Source organism: Triturus cristatus, chromosome 3_1 (genome assembly GCF_964204655.1).
Source record: "Triturus cristatus chromosome 3_1, aTriCri1.1, whole genome shotgun sequence".
Lineage (NCBI taxonomy): Eukaryota > Metazoa > Chordata > Amphibia > Caudata > Salamandridae > Triturus > Triturus cristatus.
The window spans coordinates 13306535-13327137 of record NC_140583.1 but is presented as its reverse complement, the minus strand read 5'-3'; the positions used below and the strand labels follow the sequence as shown (position 1 = coordinate 13327137).

The 20603-nt window shown below is 49.9% G+C and overlaps 1 protein-coding gene across 3 annotated transcripts in view; it reads left to right on the top strand.

The window, feature by feature from the left end:
* The window catches only part of SLC39A13 (solute carrier family 39 member 13), a 211673-nt gene that overhangs the window by 85613 nt on the left and 105457 nt on the right, over positions 1 to 20603 (top strand). For all 3 annotated transcript variants that reach the window (XM_085646548.1, XM_085646549.1, XM_085646550.1), the window contains one exon: positions 10856 to 11008. In XM_085646548.1, coding sequence (XP_085502674.1) covers positions 10856 to 11008 — 153 coding nt within the window. The remainder of the gene's footprint in view (positions 1 to 10855; positions 11009 to 20603) is intronic.

Below are 20603 nucleotides of genomic sequence, written 5' to 3'. Positions count from 1 at the left end.
CCGTGAGAGCGATCTGCCAGTACCCGCAGGTCAGGTCGAAAGTGCTGAGGAAGTGGGCGGCCCCCAGGCGGTCGATGAGCTCGTCGGCTCGGGGAATAGGGTGAGCGTCTGGGCGGGTGACCGCATTGAGCCCCCGATAGTCTACACAGAATCTTAGTTCGGGGGCGACCCCTGGGGAGGCAGCTTTCGGGACCAGAACCACCGGGCTGGCCCAGGGGCTGTCGGAGGGCTCGATGACCCCTAGGTTGAGCATTTTCTGTACTTCGGTCTTGATGCAGGTGCGGACCCGGTCAGGCACCCGGTAGGCTCGGTGTTTCACAGGCGGGCAGTCGCCGGTGTCCACGTCGTGGACGCACCAGTCGGTCACCCTTGGAATGAGGGAGAAAAGGTCTGCGGATTGCCCGAGCAGCTGGCGGCAGTCGTCGGCCTGCTGGGGAGTGAGGGTGTCCGACAGTTTCACACCCTCCACGGAACCGTCCAGTTCTTTTGTGCACAGGAGATCGGGAAGTTCTTCGGGTTCCATCGGGGCCTCTGGGGCGGAAGGTTCCGGTCCTTCCCCTGGGTTAGTGTCTCCTTCTTCCTCGGAAGGAGGGTTGACTGCTTCTGGTAGGGGGTCCCTGTTCTCGGGGAAAGTGTTCGGTAAGAGGGCTTCACCGCCCTTGGAGGGGGCCACTCGTGCGGTCATGGAGCGCGTGGTGGCGCAGACCCATTCCGGTAGGCCCATCATCTCTAGGTGGGCTCTTCGTTCTACCTGCCCCCACGGGGAATTTTCCAGGTCGTTGCCCAGGAGGCAGTCTACGGGCTGCGAGGTCCGGACCGCTACCTTCAGTTCTCCGGAGACCCCTCCCCACTCGAAGGGCACCAGGGCCATCTGGCAGAGGCTCTCAGAATTGTCGGAGGATACGACCGGACAGAGGGCCCCGGCTAGGATCTGGTCTTCGGAAATTAGGCTGCGGTGGACCGCGGTGACACTCGCCCCGGTGTCGCGAAGGCCCTCGACTCGGTGGCCGTTGATAGTCACCTGCTGTCGGTATTTCTCTGTGTTGGCGGGCAAGGGTGTCCCGGGGACCATTTCTCGATCACCAAGGGAGACCAGGGCCATGGCCGCCGGTTCCCATTCCTCGGAGTCTTCCATTTCTTCCCCCAGAGCCACGGAGGTCATCTGCCGGGTCGTGGGGTTGGTCGTTGTGGTTCGCTGATACTGGGGACACTGGGGGTCATTGGCGTAGTGTCCGGGCTGCTGGCAGCGGAAGCAGGTGATCCTAGCTCGTGGACCTGGTCGTCCTGGGGCTCCGGTGCTGGCTGGAGACTGGGCCGAGCCCGCCGCTGGTGGGCTGCTGGGGGGGCTGGTGGAGGACCCCCCGGCAAAGTCTCTTGGTCGGCCGTGGTTCCCTCCGCCCCTCTGGCGGGGGGGACCCTGACTGTTGCGGCCGTAGTCCCCCACGGGGCCCCGGGTGGCCCGGGTGTTCACCCAACGATCAGCCTCAGCGGCCAGCTTCCGAGGGTCGGTGAGTTTACTGTCTAGGAGATGCTGGCGCAGTTCTATAAAGCAATTGGCCGCTAAATGTTCCCAGGCGATCAGATCGAACAGTTCTTCGAAGGTGGAGACCTTGCTGCCCTTGATCCACCCGTCCAGAGCTCGGCTGTAAAAGTTCACGTATTCGACCCACGTGGTGCCCGGTATCTTTTTGCAATCTCGGAACCGTTGTCGGTACATTTCGGGGGTGAGTCCGTACCGGCCCACGAGGGCTTCCTTCATGTGGCTGTAGGAGTTCATGACCGCGGAGGGCAGATCGAGCAGAGTGTCCCTTCCTTCGCTTAAGAACCGGCCCCATAGGCCAGCCCCCCAATCCTTCTGCGGGACTCGGTGAGAGGTCATGGCGACTTCGTAGGCTTTAAACCACTGCTGGATATCATCATTCTTATAATACTCCTTGACCACATCCTTGGGGATGTGAACTTTGGTTTCCCCGGCGGGAGTGGGCTGGGGATCCCCGGGCGGCTGTGACTTTTCGTGTCTAGCCCGCCACTCAATTTCCTTCAGGCCGCGTTCATGTTCTAGCTGGAGTTTCTTTTCGTCGTGCTCCCTTTGGAGTCTCTTCTCTTCGAGCTCCCCTTGTAGCCGTAACTGCTCGACGGCTAACTTCTTCTCTGCCAGTTTTATCTCTCCCTCGATTTTTAGTTTTGCCAGTTCCAGTTCGTGGTTGCGGCTTCTCTCTCGGTCCGCTAGTTCCTCGGAGGACAGGTTCCCCTCTGGCCCGTTGTTTCTCGCCGGGGTGCTTGTTTGTTCGTGGGTAGAGTCTCTTTCCGTTTGGGTCGGGGGCGCCCCCGTCTCGACCCAGGCTTTCAGTACTTTCTGGTAGTCTTCCTTTGTGTTCAGTCCGGTGGTAGCGATGCCAAGGTCTTTGCAAAACTGTTTTAGTTCTCTATGCGTGTAGTAGTCCAATTGATCTTCTCGGAACGGTGAGCTTATTTCGGTACCTGTGGCACCCAGGGAGGTTTCTCCTTCCATTTCTGTTTGGTAGTGCGTCAGTCGTTTACTGCACGCTCTCCTTCGGTGTCGGCTCGGATCCCGTCGTCTGCCACCAAATGTTGGAAAGGCGTCCGCCGGAGGGGGGTTCGATACACGTCTTGCCCACCCTTTTGACCCACCTCTCCCAAGTAAGCCGAACCAGGCGCGCACACCCTGATCTGCACTGTGAACAGAGGGACACCACACGTATTCTCGGTAGGACGATAAGTTCTTTTATCAAGGATTTCAAGGGATCTTTATGACCCAAAAGGCAAATAGTACAGCAGTGGCACAACGTACCACAAATCAGTCGGGGGGAATGGGGGTAGCGGGACAGTCTTTCAAGATAGTGTCTCTGCGAAATACCCTGCGGAAGCTCACAATCCTCGAGCTGGAGGGTGTTGTGTCTCTGGGCGATCTCTTATCGAGTCGTCCTCAAGGGGAGCGCCGCGAGTCTCTCAGCAGGCACAGGTGGTCGGAGTTCAGGAGCCGCGATTCCGTCCGCAGGGCTCAGATGGTTCGATAGCTGGGAGGCCGCGAGTCACTCAGCAGGCCTAGGTGGATCAGTGTTCGGGAGCCGCGACCTCGTCCGCAGGGCTCAGATGGTTCAATAACAAGAGGCCGCGAGTCACTCAGCAGGCCTAGGTGACTTCAGCGTTTCAGGAGCCGCGACAGCGTCAGCAGGCTCAGATGGTTCCAGGTCTTCTCTGTCCTTGTTCCTCCGGCACCCCTTGTTATACTCCGCTGGTTCTTTGAAGTCCGGAGTGCTCGCAGAGGGGGGGCTGGGGTGACGGAGGGGGTTCGGCGGGATTTCCTGCCGCTCACTTCTTTGGTCTTTTCAGGTGGGTCTGGGAGGAACCCCAGACGCTCGGTAGGGGAGGCGCCTGCTCCCCAGGGGCCTGGTGGCCGATTGAGTCCTCCCGGGGAAGGCGACCCGAGGTGTGACTGGGCTGGCGCCTCTGGGTCTGGCTCGAGGGTTCCCGCTCCCTTGGTTGGGCATGCGTGGTAGGGTGTTGAGTCTGTCAGGTCTCTGGCCGGCCCGTGGATCGGGGGTGGATGGGGCGGCCGGAGTCGGGGATGTCGTGTCTTGAGGGTGGTTGCAGGTTGGCGGGATGATGGAGAGGGCAACGCCGTGAGGCCGGTCTCACAGGGATCAGCTCTGGTCTGGCTCTCCTCCTTTCTGAGGGACCGCACTCAGGCGGTCCGGCTAGGCGACTTCACGGCCACTCCTCTCCCCGTCACCTGTGGTGTTCCCCAGGGATCTTCTCTCTCCCCCTTACTCTTCAATCTTTATATCTTTCCTCTCATCTTCGCACTCCAGCAGCTGGAGGTCACCGTCTATAACTACGCGGATGACCTCCAGCTCATCTTTGACCTGTCTCCTTCCCCTCTCTCTGTTTCTAATCTCCAGTCAACTATGACATTCATCAGGGACTGGATGAACCACAACCACCTTAAGCTGAACCCGGATAAAACCGAGCTGGTTCTCACTGGTGTTTCATCCAGCCCCTGGAACTCTCTCTTCTGGCCCCCCTCTCTTGGTCCCGCACCGACCCCCTCCACTACGGTCAAAACACTCGGTGTCAAAATAAATAACCAGCTCACCCTCCATTCACAAATTAGTTCCGTGGTATCCTCCTGCTTTCTCACTCTCCGCACTATCCGCACTGTCTCCCGTTTCTTTTCCCCCCAGGCACTTAAGATCATTATGTCCGCACTGGTGATATCGCGACTGGACTACGCAAACGCTCTTTATCATGGCATCCCCGCGTACAGCTTGCGTAGACTCCAGACTATTCAGAACCAGGCAGCCCGGCTGGTATACGGCCTCCCTCTTTATCACCATTCCACCCCCCTTCTCAGGGAGCTTCACTGGCTCCCTGTAAAAGAACGTTCCCTCTTTAAGATTGGCTGTATGGTCTTCCAGGCCCGACAGGGCACTGCCCCCGCTTTCATTTCTTCATTAATCAATCCTTACTTACCTGCAAGAGAACTTCGATCTTCCTCCAAGTCCCTCCTTCAGATCCCCCGCTTCACACGTAAAAAGTGGGGCAGGGCCAACTTCTCTACCCTGGCCCCAACTTTTTGGAACTCACTCCCTGACCACCCTCCGCTTTGCCACGCAGTATCTCCCCTTTCGTAGAGATCTGAAAACGTTCCTCTTCAGCCAGGCTTTCCCCACTTAAACCCTCTTATATCTCCTCTTATCTCTCTTTCTGGTCTTTTTCCCTCAGTTGCCGAACCCCCTAGCGCCAAGAAACCGCAAGGTATACGCTGCGCTCTAGAAATATTTTAAATTAGAAATTAGAACAATTGCCTTTCTGGCAAATACACCCATTCAAGACATATGCCTGGCGACAACATGGGCTTCGGTGCACACGTTCACCAAGCGCTACTGCGTGGATATACAGATGAACAAGGAAGCACAAGTAGGACAGAAGGTGCTCCAACATATATTCAACGACCAACGCTCATCTTCCACCCAGCCGCCACAAAAATAGCAAACCGCTACAAAGTCTATGCACAGCATAGTGAATCCAGAAAGATTCACGCTGCAAAACGAATAGTTTCTTACCTGTCGGTGTAGTTTTGCAGCTTGAAGATCTTTCTGGATTCACTAGCGAACCCACCCACCTCCGCCAGGAAGATGAGGATGGAGAAAGAGGTGGAAGGACAAAGACTGAAATAACAAGATAATACTGAAAGGATATATAAAAGGGAAATTACTAAAACGCCTAGGGTAAAAAAATAAAAAATAAAAAAAAAAAGAGAAAGGAAGGGGAAAAAGAACCCGAAGATGGCGCCCCAAAGGTGGGACTTCTGCAGGAAGCACGCCGACGTCCCGAGAGGTACACCAAATGGTGGGACGTCGACGCCCACCTGGGCTACAAAAAAAAAACAAAAGAAAGACTACGAATCCGTACCCAACCACCAGATCGCGGAATAATGCACAGCATAGTGAATCCAGAAAGATCTTCAAGCTGCAAAACTACACCGACTGGTAAGAAACTATTTGTTCCATTTTTCTATTCCTCCTTCCCTCTAAAATTCTTGAAAATGCCATCAACACACAACTCCTATTATCTGGAATCAAGCGGCCTTGTGGGTCACGCCCAGACGCAGTTCCTCCATGGTTGTAGCACCCAAACTGCTCTGCAGTCTGTAACTGATCACCTAACAATGCTGCTGGACCTAGGCAGGTTGGCTTGGATAGTCTTACCTGATCTGTCATCAGTACTCCGTGCGGTCTCTCGTACAACCCTAATAGCCAGCCTTTACAACTGGGTATCAGCACTCGAATGATCTCAGACAATATCAGATCCACTCCAAAGCCACCTCTCTTCTCTGTGGTAACTCAAGGCTCCTCACAGAGTCCTACTCCATGTCTCGATCGTCCCTCTGATCTCCTTGGTTGTGCTCTTGCCGGCTCAGTGTCGTGTCCTATGCAGGTGATGCACTAATAGTCATTACCATCTCAGAAAATCCCAGCGAGACTCAAATCAAAGCCATGTGGATTAAGGAAAACTATCGCGAATTAAAATGCAATAAAACGGGGGCCTTTGCGGGAAGCAATTCATCCATTTCCTGGTCACCGTAATGGCGGCCTTTGAAACTTAGCTTTCTTAGTGACCAACATCTGCTCTTCTTCAAACTGATGAGTCAAGTTTCTGCCATTTACTTATCCGTTCTCAGTATATTGAGATAAATAATTTGTTTACTCCCGCACTCCTCATGTAAGACTATGGTTCAAGTACTTATTACCCCTAAGCTTGACTTTGGCAATTCTGTTTATCTGAGTTCTCCAGAATATATCATTTGCAGCCTGTAGGAAGCTGGCTATCTATATACTATACCAAAATGAGGTATAGTGTGCACAAAGTCCAGTGGAACGCCAGAGGTAGGCAGAGGTAAAAGTAGATAGCACCTTCCGGTCTATTTGGGGTAGTGTGGACGAGCAGTAAGGCTTTATCAAAGGGCAGTGTTAAGCATTTATTGTACACGCTCAGGCAAGAAATGATGTCACACACTCAAAGACTGACCTCAGACCAATTTGTTTGTATAAAAATATATTATTTAGAAATAGTTATTTTCTAGAACCAAGCAAGCCTGGCACAGGTAAGTGTCAATGGTGCTTTTCAAGGCAAGTTCAACAATACAAGCAAGCTGAATGAAAATGACTTTGTTACAGGTTTGTAAACCCTTTGAATACCTTTGAAATAACTGTTAATTACCTTTGATTACTTTACAGATTACTTTATGGATTAAGTTTTCTACTCAGTGTGATATGCCTAGACACTCACAACGTAAGTAAAGCAGTTTTTGGATACTTGCCGTTGTTCAAGTTCTCATGCTAAACCAACTCCACACTTAGAACAATTTTCAGGAAAACACTCCATGTCTTTCTATGGAGAAAATGTGATTATGGGATAACAGGTAAGTACTTGGTTGTGGGAGTTGGTTTTCTGGGGTTAGAACTAGGGTTCCCCCATGGTGAAGGATGCCCTGCTGAAACACTCTCCGCGGCACTAGGCGGCCCGGTGCAGAGTGCTAAGGCCTAATGTTATCCAATGGGGCTTAGGGGGCCTCCGGTTGGTGGTTGCTCACGAACCGATCACAAGGTTGTGGGAGCAAAGCTCCTGGTGTTAGGCTCAGGGCAAAGGGGGATCTGAGTTAGCACCCAAAGTACACTCGCAGCGGCGCAGGGGCGGCTGGGTGCAGGGTGCTGTTTTGGCGTCGGGTTAACTGTTGTTTGTAATGGGGATTCTCCGGTTGTAACAAAGACTGCAGGCTCGGGAGCGAAGATCTTCTGGAGGGAACAACCATTTGCTGAGGCAAGTTGGGATGCCTGAGGATGCTAGGACACGGTCTGTTGGGCCACCCATGGCCGTGGGACGTCGGGTGCAGGGGTGTCTTTAGGCATTGGGTTTTCTTACCAGCTCCGGTCGCGGTTTGAGGGATCCTCCAGAAGGAGGCTACAGGCTTCGCTTGCAGATTAGAGGAAGGTCAGAGTTCACTGGATCTCGGGTCAGGAACGCCGGGTAGACCTCCTCGTGGTGTTGGGCCACTCTGGCCGTGGTTGTCGGTGCAGAGTGTTGCAGACTCATGGTTTTGGCTGGGACTTGAGTCTGTGGGTGAGCAAATCCGGTGCTCACAGGAGACAAAGCCTTTGGCTTGGAAGGGAGGGCAGGTCCTTCGGGTTCTTGAGGCTGCTGGCTGCAGGACACCAGGATTTTGCTGGAGCAGGTTCGAGGGGGGGGGACAGGCCGGTAGGGCTGGAGCTAAGTTAGTGGGCGTCCTCCTCTTCTTAGTTTCAGCATGGCTTCTTCGGTCCCTCTTCTTCTATTCTTCTTGTCGATTCTTGTCTGAGGAGGCATGGTTCAGGGTTGTCTCTAAACGCTAGATTCAGGGACGTTAAAGGTAGGTAAAGGTTGGGACCAATGGATCCCTTCCTTGGGGTGGGTACACTCCCAATTATGCGACCCTCCAGTGGAAGGGGGACATGAGCCTCACTCTGGTTGGCTGGGTCCCCCCATCTGCAAGATGGCGGGGACTTAGAGTTGTGCTTCACCTCGCCACCCCCACCTGAGGGGTGAGGTTGGCAAAGGTGGGCACACCTCCCTTCCTCACTTGCTTTTCACGCCTATTCTCCTTCCCAAAGTGGGGGTCAGAACCGGTAGGGGCCAGTTGCTGAAAGCAGCAAAGGCCTGGGGAAGCTCACAAAGGCGGAATGCCTTTGAAGCTTTCCCTTCGTGGACCCTGCCTATCCTGGGGGAGGAGGCTTGGCACCTTGTCCCAGGATGTGCATTGTTTCAGACCCCTAAGAGCAGCAGGCTCTCGAACCAGGGGTCCAGAAACATGTCTGGTGGTGGCAGCCTAAGCAGCCACTCAATCAGGTCACTAGAGTTAGGTCCTTTTTCAGGGGGCATCTCTAAGATGCCCTCTGAATGGCATCAGTGTGGGATTGATGTGCTGAGAAGTTTGATACCAAACTTCCCAGTTTTCAATAAAGCCATTATGATGCTGTGGAGTTTGTGATGACAAACTCCCAGCACCATATACTCTTAATGGCATTATTGCACTTACAAATGTCTAAGAATTGGCTTAGACACTTTAGGGGTACAGGGCTCACGCACCTGTACCCTCACCACTGGCATAGGGCACCCAGTTAGAGGGGTGACTGATCCATACCAGGGTAGTGGGTTGTAGGCATGGCACACGGATGTGTGCCTTGTCGACTCTTCACTTTGTTCTGCACCAAACACGCTGCCTGCAAAGGCAGTATGTGGGTGTAAAGGTACAGGGCCTCTAAGGGTGGCACAATAAGTGCTGCAGCCCTTAGAGGCCTTCCCTGGCCACAGTGCCCTTGGTACCTGTGGCACCATTTACAAGGGACTGTCATGTGGCTAAAGAGTGCCAATTAGATTTTGTTTTTAATGCAGATTATGGAAAGAACATAGGCCCTGGGTATCTGTTTGGCAGGAAACCAGGGCACACTCAGTCAAAGTACAGCAGCAGTTTGGTAAAAAGTGGGGGCAACCATGCAAAAAGAGGGCACTTTCTTGCACCGCCTCCAGGAAGTGCAAAACATAGCAGGTAGAATGATATTGAAACTTCCTCCCACTACGTTTGTTACCCTGTAAGCTGAAAGACTTGCTCTGGCTTCCGATAAAAGAACAATCCATCTTTAATCCCTTTTTGTCTGGTTTATAGAACCATTATTGAGAAGGCCTTATTTCCCTATACAACTTGGCCCGTTCTTTACTCTTATCATTCTTCAAACAGCTTTGCGCACCTCGCATTAAGCAAAACTATCTTGACTATTGAGTTTTTTCATTCTTAGCTGCCGAACACTTGAATTCTCTTCTGTTTCAGTTTGCATTTTATGAATTCGATTAGTCTCACGAAGGAATTCCAGATAATGCTTTTCAGGTAGATTGGTGTATCTATGCTGACTACTAGGTCCTGAGCACCAGGCCGCCCGTATTTGTTGCGCTATGTGATAATAATACCCTGACGTGTCATTTTTAGGGGTTCTCTTTGAGTTATCCTACAATCGTTCTGGATTTGATTTCTGGAAAGACCAATGTATGTGTGTTTGTCATAGTTCAATCTCACCTGTATCAAGTTCTGATCAACAGTTCACTTGTGAGGAGTAACTTGTTAAGATAGAGGATGCAGACGCTGGTTTCAAAGGTCAGATCTTGATTTAACTAATCAGCTAGGTTCAAAGCACTGGCGCCCTGCATCTGTCGCCATGTGAAGCGCATCTGTTTCCAGGCGAAGCAAATCTGTTTCCAGGCGAAGCGCATCTGTTTCCAGGCGAAGCGCATCTGTTTCCAGGTGAAGCGCCTCTGTTGCCAGGCGTCACGTATCTATTTCCAGACGACGCGCTTCTGTTTCCAGGTGAAGGAAGGGATTTAACTGAGCAGCCAGGTTCAAAGAACTGGCGTCCAGCATCTGTCGCCATGTGAAGTGCATTTGTTTCCAGACGAAGCACATCTGTTTCCAGGCGACGCGCCTCTGTTTCCAGGCGACGCGCCTCTGTTTCCAGGCGACGCACCTCTGTTTCCAGGCAAAGGAAGGGATTTAACTGAGCAGCCAGGTTCAAAGAACTGGCATCCAGCATCTGTCGCCATGTGAAGCACATTTGTTTCTAGGCGACGCGCATTGGTTTCCAGGCGACACGCATTGGTTTCCAGACGAATAATGCATATTATTTTAGGGTGTATATTCATATACTGCAATTTGAGGGCCTAGGAATGGAAACTCCTCGTCCTGCTGACTGCCCTTGACAGACCTCTTCATTAAGATAACCCTTTGTTGCTTCTTTTTTGCCAAATCAAAGATGGCTCCTCCTAGTATTCCTGAAATGGAAGCAGATCTCCTGAGCAGTAGTGAGAACTTCTGAATTCACCCACAAGCAGAATCCATTTAGTGTTTGCCAAGACTAAAGTCCAGGGTTAGGTCTGCAGATTTTGTCCGCTTCTGTTCCCTCTGTGTTTGCCTTTTCTGTGCTCATCTACAGCCCTTGCCTAAATGGAGCAGGACACCGGGAAGAACAGAGCAAGGGTTACCAGCAAAAACACAATGCGTCTGTAAGACCTTCTCAATGGGTGCCTTGTACATTCCTAACCTGCTCCTGTTTCTCATCCTTGCTGCTGTTTGAGAATGCAAAGACACACATTCCTGAAGCCACAGACCCACTTTGGTGCCCTCAGAGAGAGTATCAGGAGCCGTCTCCTCAAGTGCTGTCCGTATGTTCAGAATACTTTTGCCTACATTTTTATTCTGTTTTTACTGTAGTAAAGAATTCATATGAGCGTTTCCCTTCTGTCTTTTCAGGGGCCTCCCAAGCCTGTGGGCAGCAACTGCAATGGTTATTACATGGACCGGAAGAAAGAAGTGCTCATGGGAAGCTCTAGAATGGACTGCAAGACGGGGCTTCCCCATTCCAATGGCCAAGTGACCTTGAAGCGGGCAACTGAGAAAATCAAGGCAAGTGAGTCGGCTATTAACCTTGCTTGAGGAAAGAAAAGCATTCGACCAGATCACCCCAGTGTTGCAGAAACTCTTTGAATACAGTAGTGGGAACAGACAGCACTTCCACAATTAATCCTACTTGCAGCAACCCCCAAAATCCAATACTGGGTTTGTAGGAAAGTAGGATCTGCTTTCATGCTCACCCCCGCTTCTTGCGTGTGTCATTATGTTTTTCTGCCCTCCTGCTGCTGAGCCAAGCTCGAGCAGGTGAAGGCAGAACAATAGGTTTCCTGTCACATGGAGGTGTGACTACCTGCCAGACAGGACTTAGTGTATTGGGACAGCCCCACTAGACTGCTTTGAAGGGCACATTTGGTGCCCTCCTTGCATACTCGATTTGAAACAAGTTCAGGGAGCCAGTGGCTCCTGCTCTGGCACGACACTGGACAAAGGACATGTGAGTATCCTCCCCACTGTCCAGCCCCTCCTGTGGGATGGATCCCTGAATCATCCCAACCCTTTCCTTAGGGTACTTAATAGCTTACCTGTGGGTGGTTCCTGGTTCCTTAGATTTGTCGATTTGTCGTTCCTTAGATTTGAAGAGGTGTGGCGCCGCAGCCAGGGCGACGTGACACTGGATGCTGGGGATCACGGTTCGATCCCTGGCTCCGGCGGCAGGGGTCTGCCCAGCACCATGTGACTCCGGGCAATAGCTCGCTTAATCTTCCCGACGGCCCCCAGCGCTGGGATGCCTTCGGGTAGCTGTTCGCGCTTTACAAATACTGGATTTACATTTTATTTTTACAAGATTCAGATCCGAAACCACTTCATCTTCAACTGTCTGGGCACTTTGGACTTCGCTTTGGGAACCCAGACTGTAACTGGGAAGACTCCTGCTGCTCCTGGTCTCATCGTCCTGCCCGTCTTGTGTGTCATCTGTGCCTGTGCTCCATATAGGTTCTTCTACAGGCCTGTGGACATCCAAGACACCTGAAGAAATCTCCCTTGAAGTGAAGGAGTCACTTCCCTGCATCTGCAGGCATCGCAATTAAGCTGACCGATCTGCTGTTCCTGAGCTCCTACGGACTCTGAAGGGTTCAGCAATGCAGGTGGTGGTTCTGCAACTTCCTTGAGGCCTGCACTATCTTCACAGCAAGTATGAAGCCAGTATCCCTTGTCGGAACTGCTGGAGCAGTACCCCAGTGCACCTCGTCGACTTGCTGTAGCCAAGGCTTGTTGACTCTCTTCACCAGAGATCTTCAGGCTCCAAGAAGCTCCAGCCTCAATCATATCCTGCAACCACTATCTTTGCCTGCATGGCATCCTCTGCACCGTGGGCCTTCATCCTTTGGTGAGCTGCTCGAAGTCCTCTTGCGACTCCTGCGCCTTCGGCCAATGGGTCCTCTTGAGGGTCTTCATTGGCTCAGTGGTCTCCTCCCACTGCTTCCTCGGGGCCTGCTCTGACTTACCTGCTTGTGGTGAGTCACTTGGACCTTGCTGGTCCCTACACTGCACATTTTTCGCATATTACATTTATTGCCGTTGTTTAGGTTTGTTGATTCTCCCCCCCCCCCCCCGGGCCCCGACCCCCTGGCTCTTGACATCTGACGTGGGACAGCTCGTGAACTGCTCCTTCCACAGCGTCGCTTGGTCTGCACAGCTGCAGCTCCAAGGTCACCATCATCTCTCCTACATCTCCGAAATCAGTGGGAATTCATCTCTCGTGCCTCCTTGTCAATCCTGTGTGGCATAGACTCGGTCCCCTCTGCTTGCAGGTACCTCTCATCTTGAATCCACTGTTGGGTTCCACTGGACTCTTTCACCTACTTCACCAGCGGCATCTTCACTGAAGTCCTCCGGGGAGTTTCTGGGTGCTTACTTTGGGTGTTTCCTTGGGCCCCCGGCTCTTCTACGTCTTTTGGTCTCAGTCTTGATTTAGGTCGTGGTTCGCATTCCACTTTATTAGTGTATCGTTTGGTCTCCCCCGGAAGACCCCTGTGTATTTGTGCTACTAACTTGTTCTAGTGCTAAAGTATTGTGTGAATTGTGATTATATCTCCGTGTAGGAGATATTGCAATGTTTTAGTGAGTGGTTATTGTAAATACATTTTTTTATAACTGCACTGTGTGGTTCTTTTTCACTTAACCTACACCCTATGATTAGTTCTGGCTAAACAAGCTGCTTTACACTCCTTCTGGACTAAGCCTGCAGGCTGCTCTCCAAAGCTACCACTTCAAGAGCTTTCTAAGGTTGTCTAAGACCACTAAAATCACCATAATGGCTGTCTGGATTAGTGCTGGGTGCTACACGTAAGTGTGCACCATACTAAGCCGGCCTTCTACATTGGTGTGCAGCGGTGGTGGTTCAAGCCTGCTTTGTTTTACCATCTAATCTAGGTGTGGATTGATCAAAAACCATTACAAGCTTTAGGCTCATATTTTATAGACAAAGTAAGTTCTACTGAACTTTTAGATTGGTTGTTAAGGGTCTAGCACAACCCTTTCTCCAATCTTTTGAAGTTTAGTTTCCACTAGGGTAGGTAGATGCAACACCACACTACACCTGGTCAACATGTCTTAAGTTGGGGATCTCGGTGTACCCCAGTCTAATAAGTATAGTAGTCTGTCCTTTCCAGAACTAAAGACCCTGTGTAGTCTTAGAAGGATAAAGGCAGGTAACAACCCCACTACAATGTACCACTTAGAGCTAGTTCACCAGGATGACCAGAATCCTGGTGGGACAGAGGAGCAGGAAAATGTGGGTGGAGAGGCTCCAGAAGAGATGCCAGGAGGGATTCTCCTTTGCTCTGCGACTGGCCTCAGTCACCCATGTGGTTCTCGGTATTTCAGATCTTCCTTCCTTCCCGCTCTCCTTAAATACCACGTATTCGATCATTAGTACTAGTTCCCTGGTAAAGTGCTTGTGCTTTGCGGCTTTGTGCAAGTTTAAAACAGCCTTTTGTTGAATGAAATAGTTGAAGTCTCCAATCTCGGTTGCTTCATCCAGGGCAAGGACTGAGATCTGTGGGAGTGCTGTGTGCTCCGTCGGCAGTCATATCATCAGGAGGATGAGTGAGTGTTTTCCTTTTTTTCAATACTGGTTTTCGAAGAGTTCTTGCTGGCTTCCCTTTAAAATAATCCAGGATCAGCTTTTGGACTGTACGTGGGTGAGGTAGAGGACCAGAGCGAGGCTGGAGAGCGTCCCTAATAGTTTGTATAAATCACCACAGCGGGCCAGGATGTGGGGTTCCTTTTGTGTAAAACATATTGCTGAAGCCTCTAGGCAGGTACTTGCTTTTTTGCTCAAGTATAGTTCCCTAAGGAGGATTCATCTTTCATTTGCTATTGCAGGGCAGCAAAACAGAAGGTGCAGCCATGATTCTCATTTGTAGTCACACAAACGAAATCCCCCCACCCCACAGTTTTTTGGTTTGCCCAGGCCGGGCTGAATTCCGCTATCAGCGATGTTAGCAATCGCATATATATGATCTCTCTTCTGGTTTTTGGAGTTGATTTGGATTCCAAATATGAAGCGCTGAGTGGGGCCAGCAAAGGTGATGTTTTTATTGTCGCCTGGTCTTGCAGGAATGAAACTGATTGAACTTGTTTATTAACTAGTTCCAGATAGCGTATGAAATGAAAGGCAGGGCGAGGGCTGGTTTGTTTATTTCTATAATAGCGAGGGCTCCGTCTAGCTGAATATTCCACACGGGTATCCAGTTTTTTCAAATATGTCTCCGAGGCAACTCTTTAGCGATTGCTCCGGGGCTTTCAGGATTCAAATCTGATCATTTAGGAGGTTTGTGTCAAGAGTTAATGATTGTTTAATCACACCAAGCTCCAGCCTGAGTCTTGAAAGATCTTTGTATAACCCGAGCACTGTGCCTGCTCCAGGATTTCCGAGCAAGCACCCGGGAGTGTGAGAGTGCTGCTAAGAGGCAAGCTTGGATGACTTTTCTTGCCCTCTGCTGACACTGTTTAGCTTGTTATTAAGTTTGTTTAGACCGCAAGTAATAGCCGTCGTTTTCTTAATCACATCTTTTTTGTGAGCAGAAGGTTGGACGGATTCTGTAAACCAGACCCCCAAGTACTTGTATTTTGGAGCTGAATTCATTGTCATGGCACCTCTATTGCATGTGATTTGTTTTTGTGCTTTTGCCGGCCAAGTACAAGGATCTTGTTTTTTTCTGTATTGATGTTAAGATGGTTTGTTGTACTGTACTTGTATAAGCTGGTCAAAGCACGTAGCAGTCCCGCTTTGGTGTGATCCATGATGACTGTCATCCGCATATTGAAGCATATGTCGGGGCGGGGGCCTCGTCGGGGTGGAACCCGACAGCTGTTAGCGAGAGCTTTACCCAGATCCGCTGGGCACAGGTTGAAGAGTAAAGGAGCGCGCATGTAGCCTTGTTCAAGGTCTCCGGTTGTGCAGATTTTAGCTGAAAAAGATGTAGGGCCTGTTTTCACACGCACTCAGGTTTGTGGGTAGAGGGATCTTATGGCCGATAGGAGCAAGGGTGGAATGCCCCAATTTGTTAGTTTCTTCCAAAGAGTTTGTCTGTCCACTTTGTCAAAGTCTGCGGTTAGATCGACAAAGCACCAAAGAGCGTCCGAGTGGCTTCCTGGCAGGGGGCAGATAAAGCTATGACGTCAGTGGCGGCTGCTCCTCCTTGAAAGTCTCTTTAAAAAAGGAGCCGCTCGTTCTCTTCTGCCCAAGTCTCCAGTGTTCCAGTGAGGTTCGGGCGCATGCTTTTGCTTCCAGGTCTAACAAAGCTATTAAGCGGTAGTTACTTGGATTCAGGAGGTAGCCTTTTTTGTGAATCTGGCATAATATTGAGCCTCTCCAGGATTCAGATGTTTAGCCCAGTGTGTAAGCGATGTTGATTAACGGGGTTAGGAGCACAGCCCAGCCCTCTGGGGCAGATTGAAAGATCTCAGCAGGGAGCCCATTTGGGCCAGACGCTCCACTGGCCCTCAAAGATTTGATTAATTTGTTATTTTCGTAAATGAAATTGGAGCTTGGTGTTCTTCTGCTTTAGGCCTAGCGGCCCCTAAGGTAGCTGTAGAGTTGTGAGCGAGGAACTGGCAGCTCACATGGTTCTCCCACACTGATGCTGAGACTCCGTTTGCCCTTGGTGGCCCAAGGGATTTTAGCTTATTCACATACTGCCAAAACCTGGCTAGGGATCCTTCCTCGAGCATATCAAAAATATTTTTTCATTCCTCCTCTTGATGTGCTTGTTTCAAGGCCCAGACTTTTTTTCAAGGACTTTCTGTGCCTCTTTTACGCTGCTAAGTTTCCGGATGTTAAGCTAAATTTAAGCAGACTAGTTATTTTCCTCAGGTTCTTCCGCATGAGGTTAGTGCTCCATTGCCGCAGGGGTTTGTTTTGCGGACTGGGTTGCTGCCAATTTCGCTTTGGAGGACCCCTATGTCCCTGGAGTGATAAGGCCAGACTTCTACTCATGTACTCCCAAGTTCTTAAAAGTAGGTACCCTGGTTGACCCTTCAGCCAAAGTCTCCCGTCCTCGAGCTTTAGAATTTTTGCGATGGTTCAAATAGCAGTTTAAGAGGAGCAAGGAGAAGATCTTCGTGCTGCATTCTAGGCCTTCGATTGGTAGAGCTTGTAAATCCCTATAATATTGTGTGGGTATGGAAGTTGATATTGTATCTGCTTCCTTTAAGAAGATCAAGAGGCCCCCTGAAAAGGATTTTTTGCGTGGCTGGTTGAAAGATTTCATAGAATCCGTATATTGCCGTGGTATTCACTGACCATGTCTCCTGAAGGCATAAGATATTGCTGCTCTTTAGGAAATCGTGCCCCTGTTTAGATTGTAGCGTTGAAGCCAGCCCCCCCACATTCCAGCAGATGATAGAAAGTTGATCTTTTGATGCCTGTTTCCTGGTCTAAAGGGGCAAGGGAGATATGGAGGAATAATTTTGCAATGTGCTAGGTGGCGTGATAACAATTGCTGTCCCTCGATGTTAGCTGCAGGGTTGTCCCCTCCTGGTTCTGTGCTGTAGGTTGCCAGCTGATGGTCCGATGCATGGAGCCACAGTGGACCATTAAGGGGTTAGATACCAGCATGCACCTTACTAGCCATTAATGAGTGGCAACCCAGGCTCTCTTCAGTATACTTCCTCTAGGGGGGATTCTGTGGTCTTCAGTTAAAACATGTTGATATTTCCGGGGCCGAATGGGCTATAGCTCGATGCCCCATTCTTCAAAAGTGGGGACCTCTTTCAGGATGACGTCTCTAGTTGCTATTCAGTCCCAGTTGGTAATTGTGGATTCAAGTGCCCTTGTGCCCGGGATATGGGCTTCTTTTACCGATTGAAGTTCTGCTGTGGTGAGATGGTTCAGAGTTGGTATGTGTTGGGATATTCTTAGAAGGTTACCTCTATTCAAAATATCCGCTGGCCATCTGGAAGTGTAGTGTGGGGTGAATGCTAGGCCGGCCATGGACTTGCCTCCCTCCATTCACCCAGCTCCTTTGATGCTGGGACGCATTGGTTCTCCTTGTTGCTGGGTTGGGGGTACTAGGCTTTTACTTTCTGGCGGACCTGTTTGGTTGATGTCCCTGAATGCAGTGGCCCTGAGCGCTTAGTTGTAAATGACCCTTCCTTGTTTGTGTTGCAGAGAGCTGCGACTGATCCTCCCCCCGAATCCTTATTCTCATTTGAAAATGTGCTAAATTGGAGTGGATTGGATGTACATTCATTCACGGAGGCTGAGCCGTGTAGTGTTTCTTGTGAAATCCCTGGTGATCTTGCTCTCCCTTGTCGAATTATCCTGCGCCTGTGCTTCATATTTCACATGGTCATCCGTTGTGTTCTTAGGAGCACCCCATGGAGGTACAGTTTGGATGGTCGTACCGGCGGAGGGTGGGATTAAGCCGATTGTGCTCCATTTAGTGGGGCTGGACTTTCTGCGTAGAATATCAGGTTTCCTGTCCTAGACTGATGCTCAAGTGTCATTACTCCCATGGGACATAGCGAGTCCGTTGTATGAGTGGGAGTCGACGGCAGGCCACATAAGTTGCCGTAGTGTGGGTTAATTGTATTTGGCATTATTTGGACGCCCTGTATGGCTCCAGGTTTGAAAGACTGTTGCTTTTTCTGATTGTAGGCTCCTTTATCATTTGCAGTTGAATTAATTATGTTGAGGTTATTGCTTACTTTGAGACTCTTGTTAAAAATGTAAAAGAATTTGGCTGGCTTTTCTTGTTGTTTAGAAGGACCTGTACTGGAACATAAGCCTGATACCCCAGGTGCCTTATTTGTAGGTGCTGTTTTTTGGAGAGTTTTTTCAATTTCTGTTTTGCTCTTCGGTAGAGAGAGGGTTCTTCCAAGATGTGAGAATTAGGGGCATCCTGAGAGGAAGTCGCGTGTATCTAAGGATTTATGTGGGAGCTTAAGGTTGCATTGGCGACCGTATTTTCACTTCGGGTGGGGATTACCGATTGGGATGCTGGTTCCCCTGTTGGTGTGAGGGTGCTAGCTACCGATGCTGCGTTGTCTGATTGAAGATTCATTATTGAGCAGTTCTTTTTCACTTTGTCTAATAAGCGCCGCAGAATTTCTGGTAATAAAGACAGTTTATCCATCAAATGGGTGCAAAAATTGGAATGTCTATCTGGCCAAATTTGTGTTCAATCAGCGTTATCCTGTTTCCTAAGTCCATTAGGCTTGTTGCTATCGACTGAAATGAGTCAATCTTTAGCTCAATTTTTAGGTCTCACTGAACCAGCGCATGCGCTGCTCTGCGAGACATTTAGTTAGTGGATTTTTAAAGTGCTACCAGAGGCTTTTCCTGGCCTCAAGAATGCGTTCACGAGCGCGTGCACGCGCGCAGCCGCCATCTGTCTTTCCTCTGTCTGGCCGTCATGGTTCATAAAGCCTTACAGCGCTCTCCCAAGCGCCTCGCTCTGCCCCTCCCCCACCACAGAGCGCATCCCTGCGATCACTTTCGCAGGCGCGCTCCCGCTCACTTTTATTTTCTTTCCTGTTCTTCATCTTTTCTTTCATTTTTGTTTGTCTTTTCTCTCCATCTTCTCTTCCCCTGCAACAGAAACTTTCCTGATCCCTCCTAAGCAAAGCTTCCAAGTCAGTTGGCAGCCTGGGCCGCTGGTTGCAAATCAAAAAATGACGGCGCTAGAATTAAATGGTCTGTGGGTTTAAGAAAGGCATTGTTAACTAAACAACAACTTACTACGCAAGGCAGAGATATTGGCTTTGTAAATTCTTGTTTGTTATTTATGTAGTTGCACATTGGTTACAGATTATTTTAAATTTGGTCCGTTATGTTTTGTGTGGGTTTTATTCGACCAACGCCTCAAAATGTAGCTCTGCTTGTTAACTGTTCTTGGGAGACTGGGTTTGTAATGGTTTCACCTTCACATAAACTGCTTAGTGAGGTCAAAATAAGGAATGGTGACTTGTGAAAAGTGCTTCAGAATAGTAAGGTGGCACAGTGCACAACAGTTTAGTGTCACTAATAGCAATCACACACTTTAGGTGCAATTTTGAGGTCGAGCCTGCGTGAGCAGGCACTCTTGCTTCAGTAATGGGCTTGGAACCCACTCATTTCTTGCCATTCTTTGACATCATCGTCGCTCTTATTTGCTACCTTGTAATTTGGCAGCTCTTGCCATGCGTCGCTTCCTTCTCTTTCTGGGGCGCACGGAGCAAACACAGATTAATTGTTATGTTTGGTTAGTGTCCTTCCTCTAGCCATCCGCTGCTCGCGCCGTGATTTAGGTGCGAGTACTTTCTTTTTAAAAAAAGGCTACAGGTCCACCTGTGTCATTTAACTAAGTTATGCTGTCCTGGCACATAGCATCCTTGCTGGGTAGACTGATAATACTCGTGCGGACTGACAGACTTAGTAACAATCTAGTGCCTTTGAGCAGCCTTGTAACGTTTTTGCACTCTCCTCTGCAACCATTCTTACGTTTAACCATTTCCATGTGACGTTTTTATGCATTGTAAATTATTGGTGTTATTGCAGAAGATGCATTCACCCGAAGCCATCGTTGATGCCTGAACATCGCTTGTTTCATTCCGCAGAGCGAGCATTAACGCCGGTTTTTTAATAAAACTGTCTGCTGCCTTTCTCACAAGGTGCACATTTAGTTATTTCAGTGCCCCGCCGAACAGAGGCGTACTGACCAGTTATACAAGCATTGGCATAGCCAATAGGTCTCTATTTTGGGACCTTATAAGTATTTAGTTATGCAGGACAATATCCTTAGTGCAACTACATCACTGTTGCATGGCTAAAAAATGATAAGGTCCCAAAGGCGAGACCTATTGCCTATGCCAATGCTTGTTTTTTTGATTGCCAGAGTAGGGCTTTGGCTATTGTCCTGTTTGTAAATGGAGGAGTCCTCCTGGTATAAGATTGATGGGTTTGCCGTTAGCTCGTCCACTGCCCCCGTCATATGATCGGTGCGTCGAGTAATGATTAGTGGTTGTAGCTCGTGTGAATAGTGGCATTTGGGCCAGTGATTCTTCCATTTGAGCACCTATTTGAGCTTCTAAAGCTATTAAAAATTCCTCTGATAGTTGCCCAGCTCAGGATCTGATATGCTGTGTCAAATTAGCTCCC